This window comes from Branchiostoma lanceolatum, chromosome 7, assembly GCF_035083965.1.
Source record: "Branchiostoma lanceolatum isolate klBraLanc5 chromosome 7, klBraLanc5.hap2, whole genome shotgun sequence".
Lineage (NCBI taxonomy): Eukaryota > Metazoa > Chordata > Leptocardii > Amphioxiformes > Branchiostomatidae > Branchiostoma > Branchiostoma lanceolatum.
The window spans coordinates 12,420,584-12,440,077 of record NC_089728.1 but is presented as its reverse complement, the minus strand read 5'-3'; the positions used below and the strand labels follow the sequence as shown (position 1 = coordinate 12,440,077).

Sequence of the window (19,494 nt, the reverse complement as noted above, 5' to 3'; positions counted from 1 at the left end):
CACTGAGACTGTTGATATGAGTTCAACTAAACATCACAACCATCTCTTTACATGACGGTTTAATATTCAATAATCTCTTTACATGACCGTAGAGCAACTCTGGCTGTGGCATGTAACTACATGTGTTCATACCGAACCAATGAATAAATAGTCTTTTGTAAAATAAATTCTAAATGCTTAACTTTTAAGAGTTGAAAATGATTTTACATTGAATTTATGGCGTTGAATTCTTCTTCCGATAGTACTTTTCTTCTATACAATACAGAAATTGTTCAATCATCCACTTTTCCTCAGTACAGAAACACCTGCTATAGCTGCTGATCGAGCAATTCATAATTTAATATAATTTACAAATATGTACAGAAAACAGTAGGCTGATACCCTCCCATAGCACACCCAAACTCCATGTACATGTATCTTAAAATGTCGACAGAAAGTAAGCTGATAGCAAGACAGTGATACCCTCACCCTTTGCTGATATTGATATTTGATACAAATCTTTTTGTTTCCACCCCTCCCCCTCCCATCTCTCTCCCATTACCTACCCCCCCCCCCCTTTCCCACACCAAGATCCTCGCCATTCTCGTCTTTATCAATCGAAGCTCAACGTTAGGCCACAGCAAGTAATTTTTAAGGATGACATCAGCGCGCTCATTAATTTTCGCCTGATTTCGAAATAAAAAACAAGAAATTTCATTGCCCTCCGACGCTGGTCAACATGCCAAAAATTGGCAAATATGTCGTAGACGTTGACAGTCTAAGCCTCTAAGGTGTTTCATTGCATATGAATACCCAGTGTAGTTCCTGCCCATGATGGTATAATACCAAGCTGTTTTCTGCATTTGTTCTAGCAAGGACATTATATGAATAATTGGGGGGGGGGGGGGGATCTAGTTAATTGATCTGTATACACAAGGTGTTTCATCGCATATGAATTCCCAGTGTAGTTGCTTCAAATGATGGTACAACAAGCTCTTTTCTGCATTTGTTGTAGTTAGTCTATTGAGATGTATACACATCTACAATGACATGTTTACATTAAATCAAGGAAGTTTTATATTATATATGAAACCTCATTGGTTGAATACGGGAATAAAAGACCTGTTGGTCATGATATCATATTTCCTCGCTTCAATTCTTGTTTAACAAGACATATGGTCTCAAAATTTGAAAATATAGGAATCTTGTTTTTTTGGACCGCCTTGTTTTTTTTGTGCCCTATCTCATTAATTTTGGAGTCTGCGGAGGATGTCATCCATAAAATTTACTTGCTGTGGCCTTATCTGCGTTTTATAGAGAGTTGTTAGTGCAATATTTTCCACAGTGGGCACTTAAACACTCCTAACCTACCTGTCGTCAAGTTTAAGCTTATCAAAGGGGGATGGCTTTTTTGCCCCCCTAGCCACAGCTTCAGTGAATCTCCGGAAATTCACGAACTTGCATCTCGTATCATCGTCCAACATCGTACAACTTCGGGACCAGATCTCGCAATCTCTCGTTTCATGGACAGGCGTGATCTTTCGAAATTTCAACCACAAACGAGGAAATGGAAGGCGATAGCTTCATGTGAATGCACCTTTTGATTATTTATTTGAAATGTACTGCCACAAGTACAAAAATTTTCCATGACTGTGTCAGGTTGTTGCCAAAGTATGGAAATTTAGGGGATCCCCCTGTCACGTGAGGCTGAGTTCAACGAGATCTGGTTTCTATTTTAAGCGATGACGCATAAATTATGATAAGTAGCTTACCTCTGATTGGTTAGCATCTATAAATACGATAATTAGCTAATGACGTTTTATGACGTCTTCGAATCAACTACCTTGTATGATGTAATTTGCATACAGCAGGGTGAAATGCGGCTGCGCGCTCCTTCCTCTTCAGTAGAAGGAAATATTTTCTAGCGGAAGGTCACGCCAACTTTGATCCGCGGAATCTGATAAGCAGTCCAGAAATTTACCAAGGAACAAGCAAGAAAGAATATTTTTAGTGTTTATAATGCCTTCTGGGTGCGAAGACTCCTTCTTGTACGAAGAGGTTGAGCTGAATTCCCCCGAAAGCTTGTACGGCAAAGGTGCGTATTGAGGAAAGCAACCGCCGCCGCCACGGACTAGGCCATGGCGCGTGGCATTTTTCTGTTGTCTGGCATGTCTGCACGCCTGAAAACACCCATTAACGGCTTTTCGCGCCTTTTATGCCGCTAGTTTGGTCAGTTTAAGCATCCTAACTGCTTGTGTACGTATTCATGACCAAAAATTGTCATGCTTACCGGCACATTTTGGTATTTTAGTCGATTTTTGCCGTTTCCTTGTGTGAGAAACCGCCACGGTCTGATGTTATGCAAATTAGCTATCATCATGCGCGATCTGCGCCGCTGGCCTCAGACGGGGAAGTGAAATGGGCGTTTCTTGAAAAGAATGTAATTTCATGGATTAAAAGCTCCTTATTTGCTGTCAAATGTATCTTGAGTTTAAACTTGTACGAGCCGTATTGTCTAACCAAGGAGGTTGGTCTAACCGGGAACAGTGGGCGTTAACAAGGCCGGACTTGTGTCTGGTCTGTCGGTCGGTCTGCTGAAAGCGTGATCGAATTTGTTTATACAGGCTCCTATTTCATTGACGTCAATAAAAAGTCATGTTACTAAGGCAGTGCTCAAGCCCGAGGGCTATAGGTAGACCTTCTTTTGTCAAGTTCGACGGGTTTTGTATTACATTCACTGTGAATTCATTATGAGACAGTTGTTTGCGGATTTGACGGAAAGAAACTGTAGTAGACACCCTTTGTTAATCATTTCAGTGTGTCCATTTTTTTCTCCATAGTTTACGTTGGCAATATGTGAAGTGAATGTAAGACAATATTGTTTTGAGTACTTGTTTATTTTGGTGTTTTGTTTTTCTGTGTTGATATTGGATAAGGCTATTTTTATCATTCATGCTTGGTAACTCTTTTCATGGTCAGGGACAAAAAATATCCATGTTATGCATAATTTTTGCAAAAGCTAGTATTACAATATTTTTTTGATAGTTAGGTTGCAAAATTAAAAATGTATACAGATGTGAGTTGACCTTATCTTAATCCTAATATGTATAGATTTTAGCAAATTGTATATGCAGTTTTGTATTATTTTAATCTGAAACATAGCTGAGGAACCATGTAATTCTGTATTTACTGATGTGGAAATTGAATGTATCTTATGAATTTTTTCCAGATCCCTTTCTCGAGCTGTTACCCAAAGAACTTCGCTTGATGAACGGTGGTCAGCCTGCAAGGCACCCCCTTAGCCCTACTGAACATCCCTTGAAAGGGTCCGACTTGCTGGGCCTATCTGGTACGAAAATGACTTTGTTTGTGTCAGACTTTGAATTCATGCCAGTCTTTTACTCAAGTTCAACTGCTTATCGCATCCCTTCCCTTTTTTTATTAAGTCTTTTCTATTGTACGTTATTTTGACCAAAATTACTTTTTCTTGTTGTAATCAAATGCAGAAGCTCTGTCATGCAATTTATCACCTCTGTAATGAAAAGTTGGAAAAGCAACATGAATTTCAGAAATGAAATGGTTTGTGATGGGCAGTATGAACTTGGACCAGGGTACGAAATACTTTTTTCTAGCACCAGCGAAGTTGTAGGTGTGTAGAATTGTACCTGCAAGTTGTTGAAATTGCTCACAATACTAGATTATATTTGTTTTTTTTATGGAACCAAGCATAAGTATTGTACAGCCATGATTTCCAAGCAGGAATACAGATTCCTACCCTTTTGTATGTGCAATCACATTTGTGGGCAAATAGCAGGTTGCAGGTGAGTATTTCGTGCCCTGTTGAATGTATTCTGTATATGTTGGAAGGTTTTTCATTGGCAGAGTCATGTTAATATCGTACAAAGTATGATATTGCTGAGAATGTATGATTGTACGGAAAGCGGCAAACTTTGTGTACAGTAAAGCACCCAACATGTAAGGCTGAGTTTTTGTTTCATGCACTAGGCATTGAAATTTTTTTCACCAAGCATTGTACTGTCGGTTCACTACCCCATGACTGCTTGTAAATGGCCAACTCACTTGTAACTCAAGCAAAAGCTGACTTGTATGTACAAAACGTTGTAAAGAGTTGTTCAGTGGAAAGTGCAGAAATGTACAAAATTGTGAAGGTGCTGACATAGTGAAAAAGCCAATGTACTGTATCCGAAACACAGACTTCCTCACAAAATGTGACAGTTACTGTTGTACAGCCCGTGAAGAAAATAAAAAATTAATTGTGGTGAGAGAAAACTACAGAATGGAAGTAAAGAGTGATTTTCCCTGACACGTGAGATGTCGCTGTTTTATTTTCTGTTATTAACAATAATATGTCTTGCAATTCCCATCACCAGGATTTGGGGGTGTTCAGCAAATGGGTGAAATTACGGCAAAGGTACTTGCAAAAACTTGCAGAAAAAAAAAAGATACATCATTTAAAATTGAACATTTGATTCCTTTGGCAAGAATTAAATTACTGATTCGGAATGATAGATAGCCAAAACTTACTATTTTTCCCGGGTTCTTTGAAGAAATGACTGAATTTGAACAGGCTTTTGTGACTAGACAAATTGGGTTTGCAAATTTATTCTTGTAAAATGAACTTTTCCATTTAACTTTTGACTTCAGCTTTAAGCTAGCCTGGAAGCATCATTGATGTTAATTCTCCTTCCAAAGTCTTTACCAGACATTTTTGTATGGTGTGAACTTGATTTCGACTTAACATCAAACCAAATGATTCCAGGCTAGCTTTGGACATAGGCACCCTGCTGGAGTCTTTGCAGAAGGGAAAGTGAAGTTTTACAAAGAAGTCTGCCTAAGGCAAAGGTTTGGTCGATCGGCCAGCAGTTACTCGTATGACTGATGTGGGTATGTGACCATTTTGTGCAAATGGCTGTACTTTTTGATTTCGCTTAAAGAAGCTGCCTTCATTGAAACTCAAGTCATAACAACAGCAAAGCTTTTGCTTTGTAATTGAAATTATTTTATTTTCATACTAAATCCTCTTACTGCAATCATTTTGTTCAGCTACATCAACATTAGGCCAATCAAACTTTTCAATTACAAAACATCTGTCTTGTGTGCATGGATGTGTTGAGTGGACATCTGTGTTGTTGCAAATGTTTAAACTCGCACTTTTACCCCTAGCCCTTGGGCAAGTGGTATGTTGTGAACTCATTCGAGCTGCTTCGTTCAGACACCTCAAATGTAGGTTGGTTTGTTCAATGCTAGTATTTCTTATGTTAGAGATATGAGAAGGCATTGACTGTAGTATAACATGTTTCATGTCGTTGCCTTGTTTATCCGTGATGTTCATGTATTGTTTATGACCAAAGTTGCATGGTACATATGTAATTTCTAGGCATTATACAAGTAACCCTAGTTTTTGTAATATAGGAAAGGATATCTAAAGTGATTAAGATATTGAATGCCAGGTTTGGTGGGTATAGTGTAAGGTGCAGGGGATCTTGGAGATGGTGATTACCTTAGAGCTATCTTCTTAAAACATAATCCACTGTGTCTACATTTAAAATTGACTGCAGTTTTAGCAAACTAAAACTCCACCGCAGTTGATGGTCCGTATGTGAACATGTATACCAGCAGTTCTGTTGGAAGTCTAACCCCCTCTCCACAGCAATACGTTAACGTTATTGTTAAGCCCGTGAAGGCCCACTGCCGAGGTGTCCTGAGGTCTTACATTCATGCATGGCTCTTGTTGTACGATTCAGATCCCCTGAACCTGAGCATGGGGCCGCCCAGCATCACCACAACCACTTCTACCAGTACCCCTACGTATGAATCAGCTCTAAGCATTAGTACGTCAATGCAAGGGGTAAGTAATACCATGGTAAGTGGTGTCCTAAGCCCATCCTCTCTCTCCCCCTTGGGGCAAAGTGAGTTGGCAACACGGCAGCGGCAGCAGTTGTCGCCATTGTCCAGCCCGGGTGGGTCACCGCTGGTCAGCGTGTCGGACTCCAGCAACCTGATGTCGCCCGGCGAGATGACCACGTCCAGCAGCTTGCTGGTAAGCACCAGGAAGATGAATCTTCGCGGCGGCGACGACAGCTCAGGGTGGATGGAAGACGACGATTCATCTTCGAGCAACGGTAGCAGTGGTGGAGTGGCACGTTCCCTCACCGCCAACGGTCAGCGGAAGTCCCGCAAAGTCTCTGCCAAGCAGAGTCCCTCCAGCCCGAAGGAGAAGATCAACATGGAGCGACTGTTTGATGCTGATGGCAGCAGCTGTCAGCCGCAGTTTGAGTTCAAGAAGTTCGGCGCTGACATTGTCAGCATCAAGGGGAGAGACTCACACCAGGGGGTGCCAGCAGACATGCAGAGGTACATACCTGTAGTTGTTGGAGTCTTGTAGGTAGATTAGATAAATCCCTGTATCTGTGAAGGAAATATGGTTATTTTAGAACTGTTTGCTTTCTGTTTTGAAAGACACTGGAAATTTGTAATATCTAATTAACCTACAAAGGTTTGGCAAGATTTGAGAAATGCCAAAAAAAAGGGAAGGGGGAAGAATATTCTTTTGGTTAACATGTTGAACTTTGCTCTTAATGTTGAAAAATAGCATCAAGTTACTCAGATTCAGATAATTTCTTCAAATTTCCAGTGTTTTTCAAAATGCAAAGTGAACAGCTTTTTGTATCCTGTACTGTACATCATGTGTTCGCTGTAACATGACAAGACTGAGACCTGATCTGCTGCACAGACACTAACCCTTCTTCATTATCACTCCTGTTCCTCTACAGTGCACTGTCTGCCCCACCAACCCTGCTTACATTGGTGCCATCATCTACCATGCCATGCCAAGTCGTAGAGCTCGCTCACGTCAACTCCTGCCCAGTCCCCAACAGAAGACAGGCCAAAGAACCGGGCCTCAATATGCCAAACTTGACCAGCAAGCACGGCAGCGTGCAGCTGAAGATCCTGAAGCAGCCCGAGGTCCACCACAGGGCTCGCTACATGACTGAAGGCAGCCGAGGGTCGGTCAAGGACGAATCTGGCCATGGCTTTCCCACTGTGAAGGTAGGTGGCTTGTTAACTCACCCGGGGCTGTTTGTAACAAAAAAAAAGGGGAATGGGAGAGATGGGAGCAACCAAGCATTTGATTTGTGTGTACACATCTTTAAGGAACTGCCTACTGCAATATAGATGCCTTGAAGTATCTGTAACGAAATCGACCCAATTTTCAAAGCAACTAGAACAGCATGTCTATTGTATGTGTAGGTCTTGACACAAGCTACTGTGTAACTTTAGACGTTCCTGCCTTGAGGGTGTGTCTGAAAAGCTATTGTTATTTGACACTGATATGAATGGAAAAGGTAATTATATATAGTAAGGTTTTGTATAGTTAGTGGATGGTTTAGTCAATGCCATTGTGGCCTTCGTGAATGGCTTACTGCCGCCTTGTCAATGGCATTGCTAGTTGAAACCCTTAGTTGTAGGTCTGAACTTAAGTCTGTATACCTTCCACAGCTGGAGGGCTGCAACAAGTCAGCCACTCTTCAAGTGTTTGTTGGAACAGACACTGGGAAGATCAAGCCCCACGGTTTCTACCAGGCCTGCAAGGTGACTGGCCGTAACACCACCCCCTGCACAGAGAGGGACATCGAAGGGACCACAGTCATTGAAGTGCCATTGGATCCAACAAACAACATGACACAGAGGTGACTGAAACACTTAATACCACATTGGCACAGGCCTCATGGCTGACAAAGATAGCCTGAGTACCAACCTCCGTAGTGACCGCTGGCTCAAAAGAATTCGCTTGCTAACCACGGAGTCTGACCCTGCGCGTATCCGTAACGGCTGTCTCATTATCACGTAATGAGGGGAATTCGAGCTGCGTTCGGTGCCATTTTTCGTTCCAAGGTGTCTCTATTGCCCTGTTCGGGTCCAGTTTTGATAGAATCGCCATGGCAACAGTTCTTAGAACCTACCCGTTACGAAGAACAGTGTGGCATGGGGGGAGCTTAGACGAATGGGGCCAATCAGCGAGCTCGTTCAAAATCGGAACGAATATCTGACTAACAGCCGTTACGGATACGCGCAGGGTCAGACTCCGTGGTTAGCAAGCGAATTCTTTTGAGCCAGCGGTCACTACGGAGGTTGGTACTCAGGCTAGACAAAGAAGGATTAACTATATATTTGAGCACTTTGCTATTTGATGTTATACGTCATAAGCATTTTGTGAATTCAGGAAATGGCAACAACATACCCAGTTGATGCATTGCTGCATGAAAGGCGGAAGCTCTATCCCACCATATAGGCATGAGACATTCTACAAATGTTAACAGCTATTATCAGCAACATCCAAAAGAAGACTTGTTTTGAGCAAGCAGAAAGATGGATTAAACATATGATGCTATCCTTAAAAAATGATCGGATAAGTAACCAACTTTGTATTGTCTTGTTTTGCTAAGTACATTTATTGGTATTACATGTACAGATATTCAGTATATGGCCATTTGCTATAGAGACATTGTTTGAACATTCAATTTGTTGCTTGTGCTATTTTATTCAAGTCCATGTTTTTGAATAAAATAGTGACTATTCAGTAAACAACTTGTTTTCTTTCTCTCTCCAAAACAGCCTGGATTGCGTGGGAATCCTGAAGCTCAGAAATGCGGACGTGGAGGCCAGGATCGGGCTGGCGCGCTCCAAGAGAAGAAGTACCCGTTGTCGGCTGGTGTTCCGCGTCCACATTCCCCGCGAAGACGGATCCCTGCTGACCCTGCAGTGTCACTCCACCCCCATTATTTGCAGTGAGTATCTCGTGATCGCTGACCGCTTAGAGCAAGGTCCTAACATGCTTTGACCTTTCATGGGTGGCCTTTAGAGTTGAAATGTCCCGCTGCTATTTGCGATGCATCATGTTGCCCTCCACATTCACGTCAGGCAGGCAGCTCCGGTAGCATTGCTGATGTAGCCTAGTATTCATGTGACAACCGACATACCACAAGATAAGGAATACTTAGCAGTAATCCACAAAGGATTTCAACTGCTTGATCATTGTGTAACTCTTTTAGCAGCATCTGTGTGGCATATATAAATATGTACCAAGAAAATAGGCAGCCATTTACAAGTGGTATCTTTATTCCTAGCCCTCAATGGTAAAAGCAACATTGTTCAAAGTAAATGTGCATGAGAGGATGGTCAAACCCTCTCTCACAGTGTTCAGCTCCACTATCCTACCCCCCTTAGGGCCCCTCTGCTGTTTAAACATGTTCTCCACTCTGCCAGATCTAAGTACACAAGTGCCTTACCATATATGGTCATGCCCCAGCTGCCCTGCAGGCAAGGCTGTAATTTTGTCCCAGGATTTATCTGTCTGCCACCTGTTTCTCTGCTTCTGCTGGCACCACTTGTGCCCTCCACATATTTTCTGTAACCTTGGGATGATCTGAACGACTTTGAACCATTAGAAGTTTAAAAGAAATGCCACTGATGGTGCAATAGGGTGATAATAGCAGGCATGTGATTGAAACCTGTACCAAAATTATTCATGAAACCTGAACAGCTTTTCAAAACTGTTATGTTATAGGAATAAATCCAGTCCCTTCATAAGTGAGAAGGAGAAATTTCTAAAAAGAATGTTACAAAGTACAGTACTTGATTATTGCACTATTGTTGATTTGTTAAAGACAATGCAACATTCAACATTAACAATGGCTTTCAATTTGCTGTGTTTTTCAGCTGGTTGATTTATAGTGTTACTCATGTTTTTTATATCATTTGTTAGCATTGTTTTTGTGTCAATTTGTTTTATACATGTAAGGCATTTTTTCTTGGTTTCCTTGATGAGTTGATCATAAGTTAAGCCTAGTATAAAACTGTGTTTGTCAGTGAAAGACTTTTTGCACTCATTTTTAGCACTTAAGTCAAAATGCTAATTATTGGCTTTCTCAAATGTTATGAAGTCTAATAGAATATGTTCTGCACTTCACTATTGTCCAAATTTTGTGGTGTTTTTTTAATCTTCAGTGTGGAACCTTTATCTTTCTAAAACACTTGTCTCTTTAGGTTTGTAGCTTAACCAGTGTTTTCTTTTTTTGTTACACAGTGATTTATGTTTTCCACCACTGTGTGACATGCATGTATTTCATGTATAGTTACTTTCTTCCACATTCCAAGCACAATGCCTGTCACCAGAAAAGTTTAGCATATGCTCCAGTCCTCTGTCATAATGGTGTGCCAAATATGCTAGTACATTTTTTTAACATTAGTACATTCTTTTTTATCTTTATCCTCTGTTATTGCTTTTAGAACGACAAACAAAAGTAGTGTCTTAGTATGTACTTAGAACTTAATAGCAGTTGTAACGTTCTGACTTTTTGTTGTCGTGTTTGGTATTTAACTGGTGCTGATGACATTTTTTGTGTCTTGAACAGCTCAGCCCACTGGTCAGCCAGAAATCCTGAAGAAGAGCCTGTCCTCCTGCACTGTCGCAGGTGGGGAAGAAATGTTCATCATCGGGAAGAACTTCATCAAGGGGACGCAGGTCAAGTTTCAGGAGATCTCTGAAGGTACTTACATACATCATGCTTCAAAAGTACTGTGATTATGGGGATATCAGAGAATATTGTGGAATTTTGTAAATGGAATGCTGGAATTTTTCCTCTTGGTCTAACTAAGGCCTGTTACAGTTGTAGTACAGTATCTTGAACCACTCTCACATAAAGAAGTTTTGCAGAGGATTGATAAAGATTTTTGTCACATCCAAAGTTTAAAAGTTGCTTGTGCTTTGTGCATTAAGTTAATGAGGGTCTTTCTCCCCTATTTAGATTGCCAGTTGATTTGGGAGGCAGAGGCAGGCATTGACAAGGAATATTTCCACCAGGTGAGCAGAAAAAATCAATACAGTTCAATTTCCTGCTAGTGTGATAATGTGAAAATCCATTTGTGGGCTGTCCTGCTGTAGCAAAAGGACATTGCACTTCCCTTACCCATTAGAGTAATGTGGCTTGAAATCTGGAAAAACATTTGATCCAGATGGTGGAATCCATATGTAACACACGTCTTGTTCAATTTGAAAAGACACAGAGTTTGGAAAATAAATTCAATCTCCATGAAAGTTGTAACAGAATCACAATGTTTGGAGAAGTATGTTCTGTTTATTAACATGTAAAGCTACATTAGGAAAGTTGCTTAGATTTTCCAAACTCCCAGTGTCTTTCTCAGTTCAAACAAACAGAATCACCAGATAGATCCCTGTTCCATTGCTGTATGTTAGTCTACGGCCCAAGCAGTAAATAAACATGTTGTCCTTCTCTGTCTCTCTTCCAGACGCATCTGATCTGTACAGTTCCCCCGTACCAAACGGAGGATGTGAAAGAGGCAATGGCTGTTCAGGTTGTGGTGTGTGCTGGTGGCAAGACCAGCGAGCCCCACACTTTCAGCTATATGCCCCTGCCGACCGTGAAGCCACCTGGTAACTACATTTCCATGTCTACGCAGGTTTTCGTCTTCCCTTGTGCCCTCCCACAGACAAGATACATGCTCTGTTCGCTGGTGTCTTGGTTAAGATTGAAAGAGATTGGCATGTTCCAGAGAAATGACACCAGTGGCTCAAGACTCATCTCCCAAACTGATCACTATTTGTTCACTAATTATGTCATTAACGCAGTTACCATTAATTCCTGTGTTCCTTCGATTTTGTATTTTATATTCTACCTTTTGGACCTCTTGCCTCAAAGCTCTCGTTTTCATGCCGGTTCTGACCAGACACTTGTTACTGTTGTGACATTTCAGAAACAGATGAGTCTTGAGCAAACCCTTTTTCTTTTTTTTCTCCAAACGCTTTGGTTGTGATAGAGTATTTGCTAAATGATAGAAGCATGATTCTAGCATCTAAATTGTTGCATATGAAGGAGATCCGTTAGTTTGAGGAATCTCCGTTGGTATCTTGACTGTGGGATGCCTTGGGGACAGTTATGAAGGAGCTGGCGGTGGAGGGTTTCCACAACATTGAGGTGTCTTCTACATTTTGGGGATGAACCAACCCTCTGGTCCCTGGTATTCCATTTCTGGAAAGGCTTTGAAAAGGGCGGCACCAGTTTGATCACTTGTTCATCAGGTAGTTTACAAATGGATAATATGTTTCTTTTTTTCTTTCATAACTTCTTGCTGAACAAGATATTTATATATCAGCTCCATGAAATTGGTCTGCTGACAACAGGGTAGCCCTGTACACGTCATTCATAAAAGTCTGGAAACTTAATGCATATTCTCCTTCAAAGATGTTTCTGAAAGTGCCTAGTTGAGGTTTCTGCATAAACTGAACTTGCAAATTTGGTGAGGGAACTTTCTGCATTCCACGTATGCTTCACTCTCTGTGCAACTAAGTATCAAGTTGGAAGAATAAAATTGAAATTTGATTATAAAATATGCCAACCCTGAAGAACAGGAAATCAAATTGGCGTGGCCCGTCTTGTACTGTTTTCCGATGATTAATTTTTTTTGTACCTGGCTGCATAAATGCAGTTTTGTTTGTCCCATTTCCTCACACTATTTGTAGGGATGTTATAGATAAAGGGGAAGGGACAAGAAGCCTCGGAACTGGAAATACCAACCACTTGTGGGTGACCAGGGGGGAAAGTTACGGGAAACTTTTCTTTCCTGTAACTTGTGCCAAATTAATGACTGATTATCATCAATTCCCAGCCTTGTTGGGCAGAGATGTCTCTGTAAAAAGAATCCATTGGATACCCAACAAAACCTGGAGAAATCATTCATGATGAGTTAGTGGTAGAAATCTGATGTATCCCCCTCTAGTAGAAGACACCTAAACAGAATGCATTTCATGTCATTTGTCCTGCAACACGAATGAATGGACTCTTCCAAGCACTTACTCAAGATGTCATTGACACAATCTATTCAGAACTGTTTATACCAATAAGAAAAGAAAAAAATTGTTCTGATGATGAAATATTATTCATCACTGTTTGCCTCACTTGTGGTGGAATCCATTCGTACGTATCTTTTATTGTTGATATGGGCATGCATGTTTTAACATACCTGCCCAACATTGTTGCATGTTCTAAGGAAGGTGAACTTGCGGGATGAATATATTTTTTCCAGATCTATCAAAATATGACGGCGTTATTTTCTATCTGAATTTTAAAAAAAACTTACATTGAGTAAAGATAATGAAATAAATAGAAACTAAAAAGCAGCTGAACCGAGCTGCAACCAGACTTGCATGTTCACCTCTCTTGTGACCATGTTGTTTCCAGTGTTCATGGCATGGCATGCGGAGAAATTTGTTTTGCAAACCTAACCTACAAGCACGTAGTGGGGTCACGAACAATGGTCGAGATTGCAGTTTCCTTTTTACCTTTCTGGCACCAGCATTGGATTTGATACTGGCAAACCTTCTGTCTGCTTGGGAAGCAGCTACAACAAGAAATTCCAATCTTACAAAATACTATCAATATGAAAAGTACCAGGGCAGAAAATATAAAATGGGAAGACATCATTACATAATGATTTAGTAAAATTTTCAGATTTGGGCGTTTTTACTTTGCTGATTTGACATGCATCTGCCAGACGAAATACTCCAAACAGTTCTTCAAAAAGACACAGCTTACCCAGAAATCATGTGGCTTTTCGTAAATGGAGTGCTTTCTTTTACCTCGTGAGTGGACAAAGAAAAAAACTGCTCCAGTGCCATGCCATTGGGGCCCCACATGTTCATTGTTCTGTCCCATGCCTTTTGGCTTGTTCTAAGTCTAACCCAGGGGACTCAAGGGAGGGAAATGGCGGGGCCCAGGGTTTTTTTGCATGTGTGGGGTGGGTTCAGTTCACCACCTGTTCCCTTTCTCCATAGACTACCAACGAGGTCTCATGTCACTCAGACGTTCGTAGACACGTTAACAGGGGAAACGTTCCTGTTAACCCTCGTGTGTCGGTAAACACGTAAAAGCGGGTGAACAGTTAGTGTTTCATTTTTTCCTTATTGAGTCACTACAGTACCTGTGCCTTCCTTGTATTGCTGTTATGTACATACATGTCGTGTCAGCTTAGCGAGCGAGGAACATATTTTTGCCTTCGTGTTTGAAGGCGTAGTCCCCCGATAAGGTTAGCCAGGTCTAGCTATGGTCATGTGACCCACGCCAGTAGACTTATACAATGGAGGCACGGGGAAATCCTTTCCAGGCTGATTCTGTGGGCAAGTGTCACTTCCCGCCGCCATTGGGTGCTGTTTTGTAGGTCGAAGGGGCTGTGTTGACGCAAGAAGACGATGACCGTGTGTATGGGGAACCTAGCAGCGCAGCAGCCCTCTGTTTCTCTTTCAGCTAGGTCAAGCAAGAAGTTCTATTGTAATGGCAGCTCTTTGGGAAACAGTGACACTTGCTCGACTTGTTGTATCACCTGGGAAAGATTTCACACTGTAGTGAGGATCAGTGTGGGATAGACAATACGTTTAGTTTGCTTCATTTTGAGGTAATTCCTTTCCTCTGGAATGATTCTGGTTTGATTTTGATTTGACTTCCCTTTGGCTATGATGTAAGGCACTAGTTTCTTTTAAGGTCTGGTCCTCAGAACAACAAGAAAAAAAAACTGCCTTGCAAAAAAAAAAAAGTACAAATGATTGTTCAAGTATGCAAGGGAAAAGATTGAGATGAAATGCAAGTCCAAAATTCCATGTAGACCTTTACTTTTTTCCAGTACTGATAGTAGATGCAGGAGTGTTGTTTTAACATGCACTTGAAATCTTGTTTAATGAACTGTAAGGACATTTTCAGATACCTCATCCTGCTTGCCGCACTAACACTGTCGTAGAAAATTTCATGTGGGCCGTTGTGTGCAAAAGATATGATGGGTTTTTGGTTATAAGGGGGGAACTTCATGGATGGGAGGGAAATCCGTGATAGTTAGTTTGTTTCTCTCCTTACAGTTCGTCAAACAAGGTTCCCTGCACCTCACCACACTTACATTTCAGGGAACGGAATGCTGCTGCCCCCATTTACTTTGCACCAGGTTGCACCTCACCCTTTGTTTTCCAGCTTGCTGTGGGAGTTACGATCGGCGCGTTCGTGGGGGAGCAATTCTGCATGTTTCCACACTGACACAAGAGTTTATGTAGTCTTCCGTCGTGGCCCATTACTGCTTGCATGAGGCGGTTTCCATTTTTGGTGTATTTTATATATATGATTAGGAACCCTTTTGATTTTTCTATAATTTTCCACAAGCATGAGGACTGCTGTTCTGGGAATGCCTTGTTTTACGTTTCCACAAGAGCAAGTCCTTTTGAGTTGTGCAAGAACAATGAGAACAAAAGAAAAAACAGGATAGAGCGATACTGCATACCTGTATGTTGCATGTGAGCCATACGTTTGACCCAGATGTAGGGCTAACGTGAGGTTATGTAATGCCCATGCAGAGGTGGGCTGGTGGTAGAGGGCTGCGCAGGCATTCACTAAACACACTCCACACAGGCACACAGTTGTCGACCACTGCCTAATATGTGCTTTCCCACCTCTCCACAGTTGTTCTGCCGCTCAAAACTGAGACAGGCCTTCAGCAGCCTGAGTCCTGCTCTTTTGAGCAACAGCTCCGAGGTAAGCAAACTGGTTCTTTTCTCTACTTTGGTCATGTTCAATTTTCAAAAGTCCAAAATCTTTGTAAAAGTTAACATATAAGTTGTCCACTAGCATGACAGCAATGTATAAGTTTTGAGATCTCATAAACTTTGTATCCGCATCACAGCTATGGCTGAGCAGGCTGTTCGTGAGCCTTCCAACACACCCGTGGCTCCGATTGGCAGCGTTGTGACCCATCCCGGGCTGAGCCAAGAGGACATGACCATGCTGCTGCCCCCAGCCAACGCAGAGGAGACAACCCAGCAGAGTGCACAGGGTCTCTTTGATCTGGGTGAGTTCTCTCGTGACTACCGTAATTCAAGCCTGATGCCTGCCTCCACAGCAGATAGAACAGCAGAAAACTGGCAGTGGCATTGTGCCTTTTCTCTAGGTGAGTTTGCCCACGACATACACAAGACAAGGGCGTTGTATACATGTAGCTCAACATACATCGAAAAGAGTGGCGGGGTATCAGGATAGTAGAATAGTAAGAGTTGTAACTGATATCGCAGTTTTTTACTCCTAAAGGTTATGAGTTGATGGAGTGCTACAGCTTACACGTGACAAGTAGTATCATGTAGTCTTATGTGGTAATTAGGCATACTTGATATCTGACCTAGTTTTCTTTCCCACTAACTCGTATGTTTTTAGTAACTCAGACTGAGATACAGCCAACTTTCCTCCATCGTTTGTGTATGTTATAGATGAGATAAAAGCTCTGGTCTGCAAATATTACAACCTTTGTTTGAATTTTTAATTAGCAAGACTCCATTGACATCTACAAATTTTTGTTCTAGTAGTTCTCATGACTCTAATCAACGATTTCTTCCCTTTTAATCAAAACTTTTTCAGTTGAGTAATTGTAACAAGACATTGTCCAGTTTAATAAGCTTTTGTTAAGTTTCAGGGTCACAGTTGAATAGGGGGGCCTTTTAACATCATCTATTGATTTGTTTATCACCACCTGCAAAGTATCTGTAACATTGTAAGCAAATTATCGACTAAAATGCATTGGGCAAGGTATATTCATAATGACCATATTTTGCTTCTTTACAGGCAAAAATTTCTCAAAACCCGAACTGAATCCTAATGTAATTCTAGCAATGGGATGCTCCCAGGTTACTTGTTAAAAATTTTCAGAGTGAGGACATTGTTTAAAGCATTTTACTGCAGTCCAAAAGAGATGTTGCAAATGCGAAAAGAAAGGCAACCGATTTTAAGCTTGTTGGCAACCAAAGTTTGTGTGCGCTCGCCTTACCAACTGGGGGCATCCCTGCTTAAGACAGTTTAGACTGCAGCCATTCAAGTGCAGTAGTTATTACATGCTTTGTGGGTACATGTCTGCCAGAGGTAACCCTTGTACTGCTGCTGACAAGCCCTGGCTGCCAGGTGCGGTTTACTCACTACTTGCTTCTCCTTCCAGCCCCTATAGTGGAGCCTCAACAGCAGCAACAACCCCAGGACGAGGAGACCAGACTCCACGACATCATCTCTGCGTTACAAACAGTAGATGACGCCGCGTTGTCTCAGTCCATACAGCCTGGATACACAATAGAAGATGGTACAAAAATGTGTTCCTTGTCTTTAGCGTGTTACGTTTATACTCACCATGGTACTTTGTATGACAATTGCGCTCCATCACCAAGTGTTGCAGCCCTGAACTACATAGAAGACTTGTACTTCAATATCTTAGACCATACCACATGTGATTAGCAAATAGGTTCAGACGAGTGTTAATTCCATGTTATGTAGTGTTGTGGCTAGTACATGTAGAAGTAATTACGCACCAGACACAGTAGTAGTGTAAGTCCTTGTAATTGTATGTCTTCTCTGTGTGTGTCACTAACAATTGCTCTACCCATGAGTGCTGTCCATTCTTGGTTTAGCTTTAGTAGGCACAGGAAAAGGGAAATTCAGTTCAATTTAAGATGCTCTTACTACCAGATCACCGTCAGATATTTCTGTCCTTGTGCTGTTGGGAAGTAGAAGTCCGATAATTTGATTTGATTCTACAGAGAATTTTATCTGCCATGTTTTCACTTGACCTTGGCATAGTTTAGCAAGTTTGTTGTATCGCCATCACAACTTCAAAATGTTTGTCTCATGTGGCTACGAAGTTGTACATTTTATAGGTCTGCACCTTTTAGTTACTTCTAATGGCAGATAAACTTGTGCCAATATCTGCACATCATATAGTTGATAGATTTTCATTTGGCTGCCATGGTATGTGATGTTCCTTTTTTATTCCTTCCACAGTGACTGAAGTTCTAATGAAGAATTAGTGGCAGAGGTGTCTGGAGAAGACTGGAGCACATCAGTAGCCAGCTCAGAAGAAAGCACCTTTAGTAGCACTCATTTGCTATCATGGCTTCAGTTTCATTGTTGTACATAAACAGATGGTCTATATCCTTAAATTCATCTGATGTATATCAAAATATTATTCTCGTGTTGGTTCATATGACTTATGAAGTATTGAAAATACTAGCCTTCATTTAATTGGTTTGCTAGGACTAGATGTTCTAAAAACTACCAAGTAACCCTCCATGTAAATACTATTGATGCCATAGTCATGCTACAAAAGTAGCAGTAGACAAACCCCCCTTTGTACATAGATGTATGATGGATGCCGTGTCAGTTGTTGTGACAGTGGTCTATTTTTGTGGTGGATTTGAAGATTTTGATGTATTTATTGTAAATAGAGAAGCACTACTACAAGTAAAAGATCTCCATAGTGTGGAGACTGATGTATATTAAACAGAAAGCCAGACTTTATTTTGTATACTATGGTTTTTGTCCTCTGTATGTTCTTCTGGTCATGGATGTCCCAAAGTGTACTTGACACACTACTGAGAGTGCAATGTGAATTGTGGAGTGAGAAACTGTTGACAGAAATCAACTTTATCTTAAGGATAACCAAGTTCATGTCTTCAGTTTTTGTGAAATGAAATATAGAATCGCTGTCCATGATTAATCCGGTGTTTTCACGTAAAACTGCATGCTTCATTTTGTACCTGTTACAACTTTTTCTTAAGAAGTTTGTTACCCATATACCAGGGCTTACATCATTTTCCTTGTCATTAGCAACACACTGAAAAATAAGGAAGAACATGTACAGAAGATTCACTGTTGGCCAGTATTGAAGAAATATATTCTCAGAAGAAAAGTGCACCAGTTTTGATGTAAGCCCTTGGTAGTTACCCTGTAGATCAGGTGAAAGTGCCTGTAGGTCTGTATTTAACCTTGAAGAACATAGAATAACAACACAAACAGCATCCTTGGATTCTATGTATTCTGAACAGAGTGTAGTTTCTGGAAGCAATAATAAAGATTGTTTGATTTGAAATAATCTTTCTTGGTACTTGTGTATTTTCAATTCTATCCATTCAAAAATGGAACAGTGGTATGAGACCATAGATACACGTCTAGCATGAATGAAAGGTATACTTCCTCACCAAGAAGTCCCTGGTTATGGACTACATACTGCATTGGGTGTTAGGATTTGTTCCTAGAGAAAAACTAAAATACATGCGGTAACCATTGGACAGGAACTATGAGAAAGTAAGCATCACAGATAGCACTGCACTGAAACAAGGAATAGGATAGCAATCGGAAATTCCTATTCAGAAAAGAAGGTAACAACATATGAGAAAGTGCTTCCTAAAATTTCTTCCATCCTGCACTGGGAATTGAAACTTATCTATTCTATTGTTAGATAACACGGCACTAAACCTTAATCCGACATCAGTACTCCCCTGTAAGTAAAGACCTAGCGCTGATTTGCAAAATCTTTTGATTGGTTCTAAAATACAGTAATGTAGGCAACATAAAAATGTGCAATGGTAAGATCCTGAAGAGAACATGTAGTGTCAAGGTCAGGAAAATTTGA

The 19,494-nt window shown here is 41.0% G+C and overlaps 1 protein-coding gene across 5 annotated transcripts; it reads left to right on the top strand.

Annotated features, from left to right (window-relative positions):
• Positions 1-1,860: 1,860 nt before the first annotated feature.
• On the top strand, positions 1,861-18,954 carry LOC136439380 (nuclear factor of activated T-cells 5-like). 5 transcript variants are annotated; one of them, XM_066434786.1, is made up of 13 exons: positions 1,861-2,074; positions 3,209-3,328; positions 5,745-6,354; positions 6,774-7,050; positions 7,501-7,691; positions 8,617-8,789; positions 10,416-10,550; positions 10,809-10,864; positions 11,311-11,455; positions 15,516-15,587; positions 15,736-15,999; positions 17,032-17,169; positions 17,865-18,954. In XM_066434786.1, exons 1-13 carry the CDS (start codon positions 1,999-2,001, stop codon positions 17,888-17,890), a joined length of 2,283 nt encoding a protein of 760 aa, XP_066290883.1. In that variant the 5' UTR covers positions 1,861-1,998; the 3' UTR covers positions 17,891-18,954. The 5 variants fall into 5 exon arrangements, 4 of the variants coding, with proteins under 4 accessions (XP_066290883.1, XP_066290885.1, XP_066290886.1 ...); XM_066434787.1 differs by having other exon boundaries at positions 1,862-2,074; positions 15,736-15,900; XR_010756517.1 differs by lacking the exons at positions 17,032-17,169; positions 17,865-18,954 and adding an exon at positions 13,853-13,958 and having other exon boundaries at positions 15,736-15,779.
• The last annotated feature ends 540 nt before the right edge of the window (positions 18,955-19,494 follow it).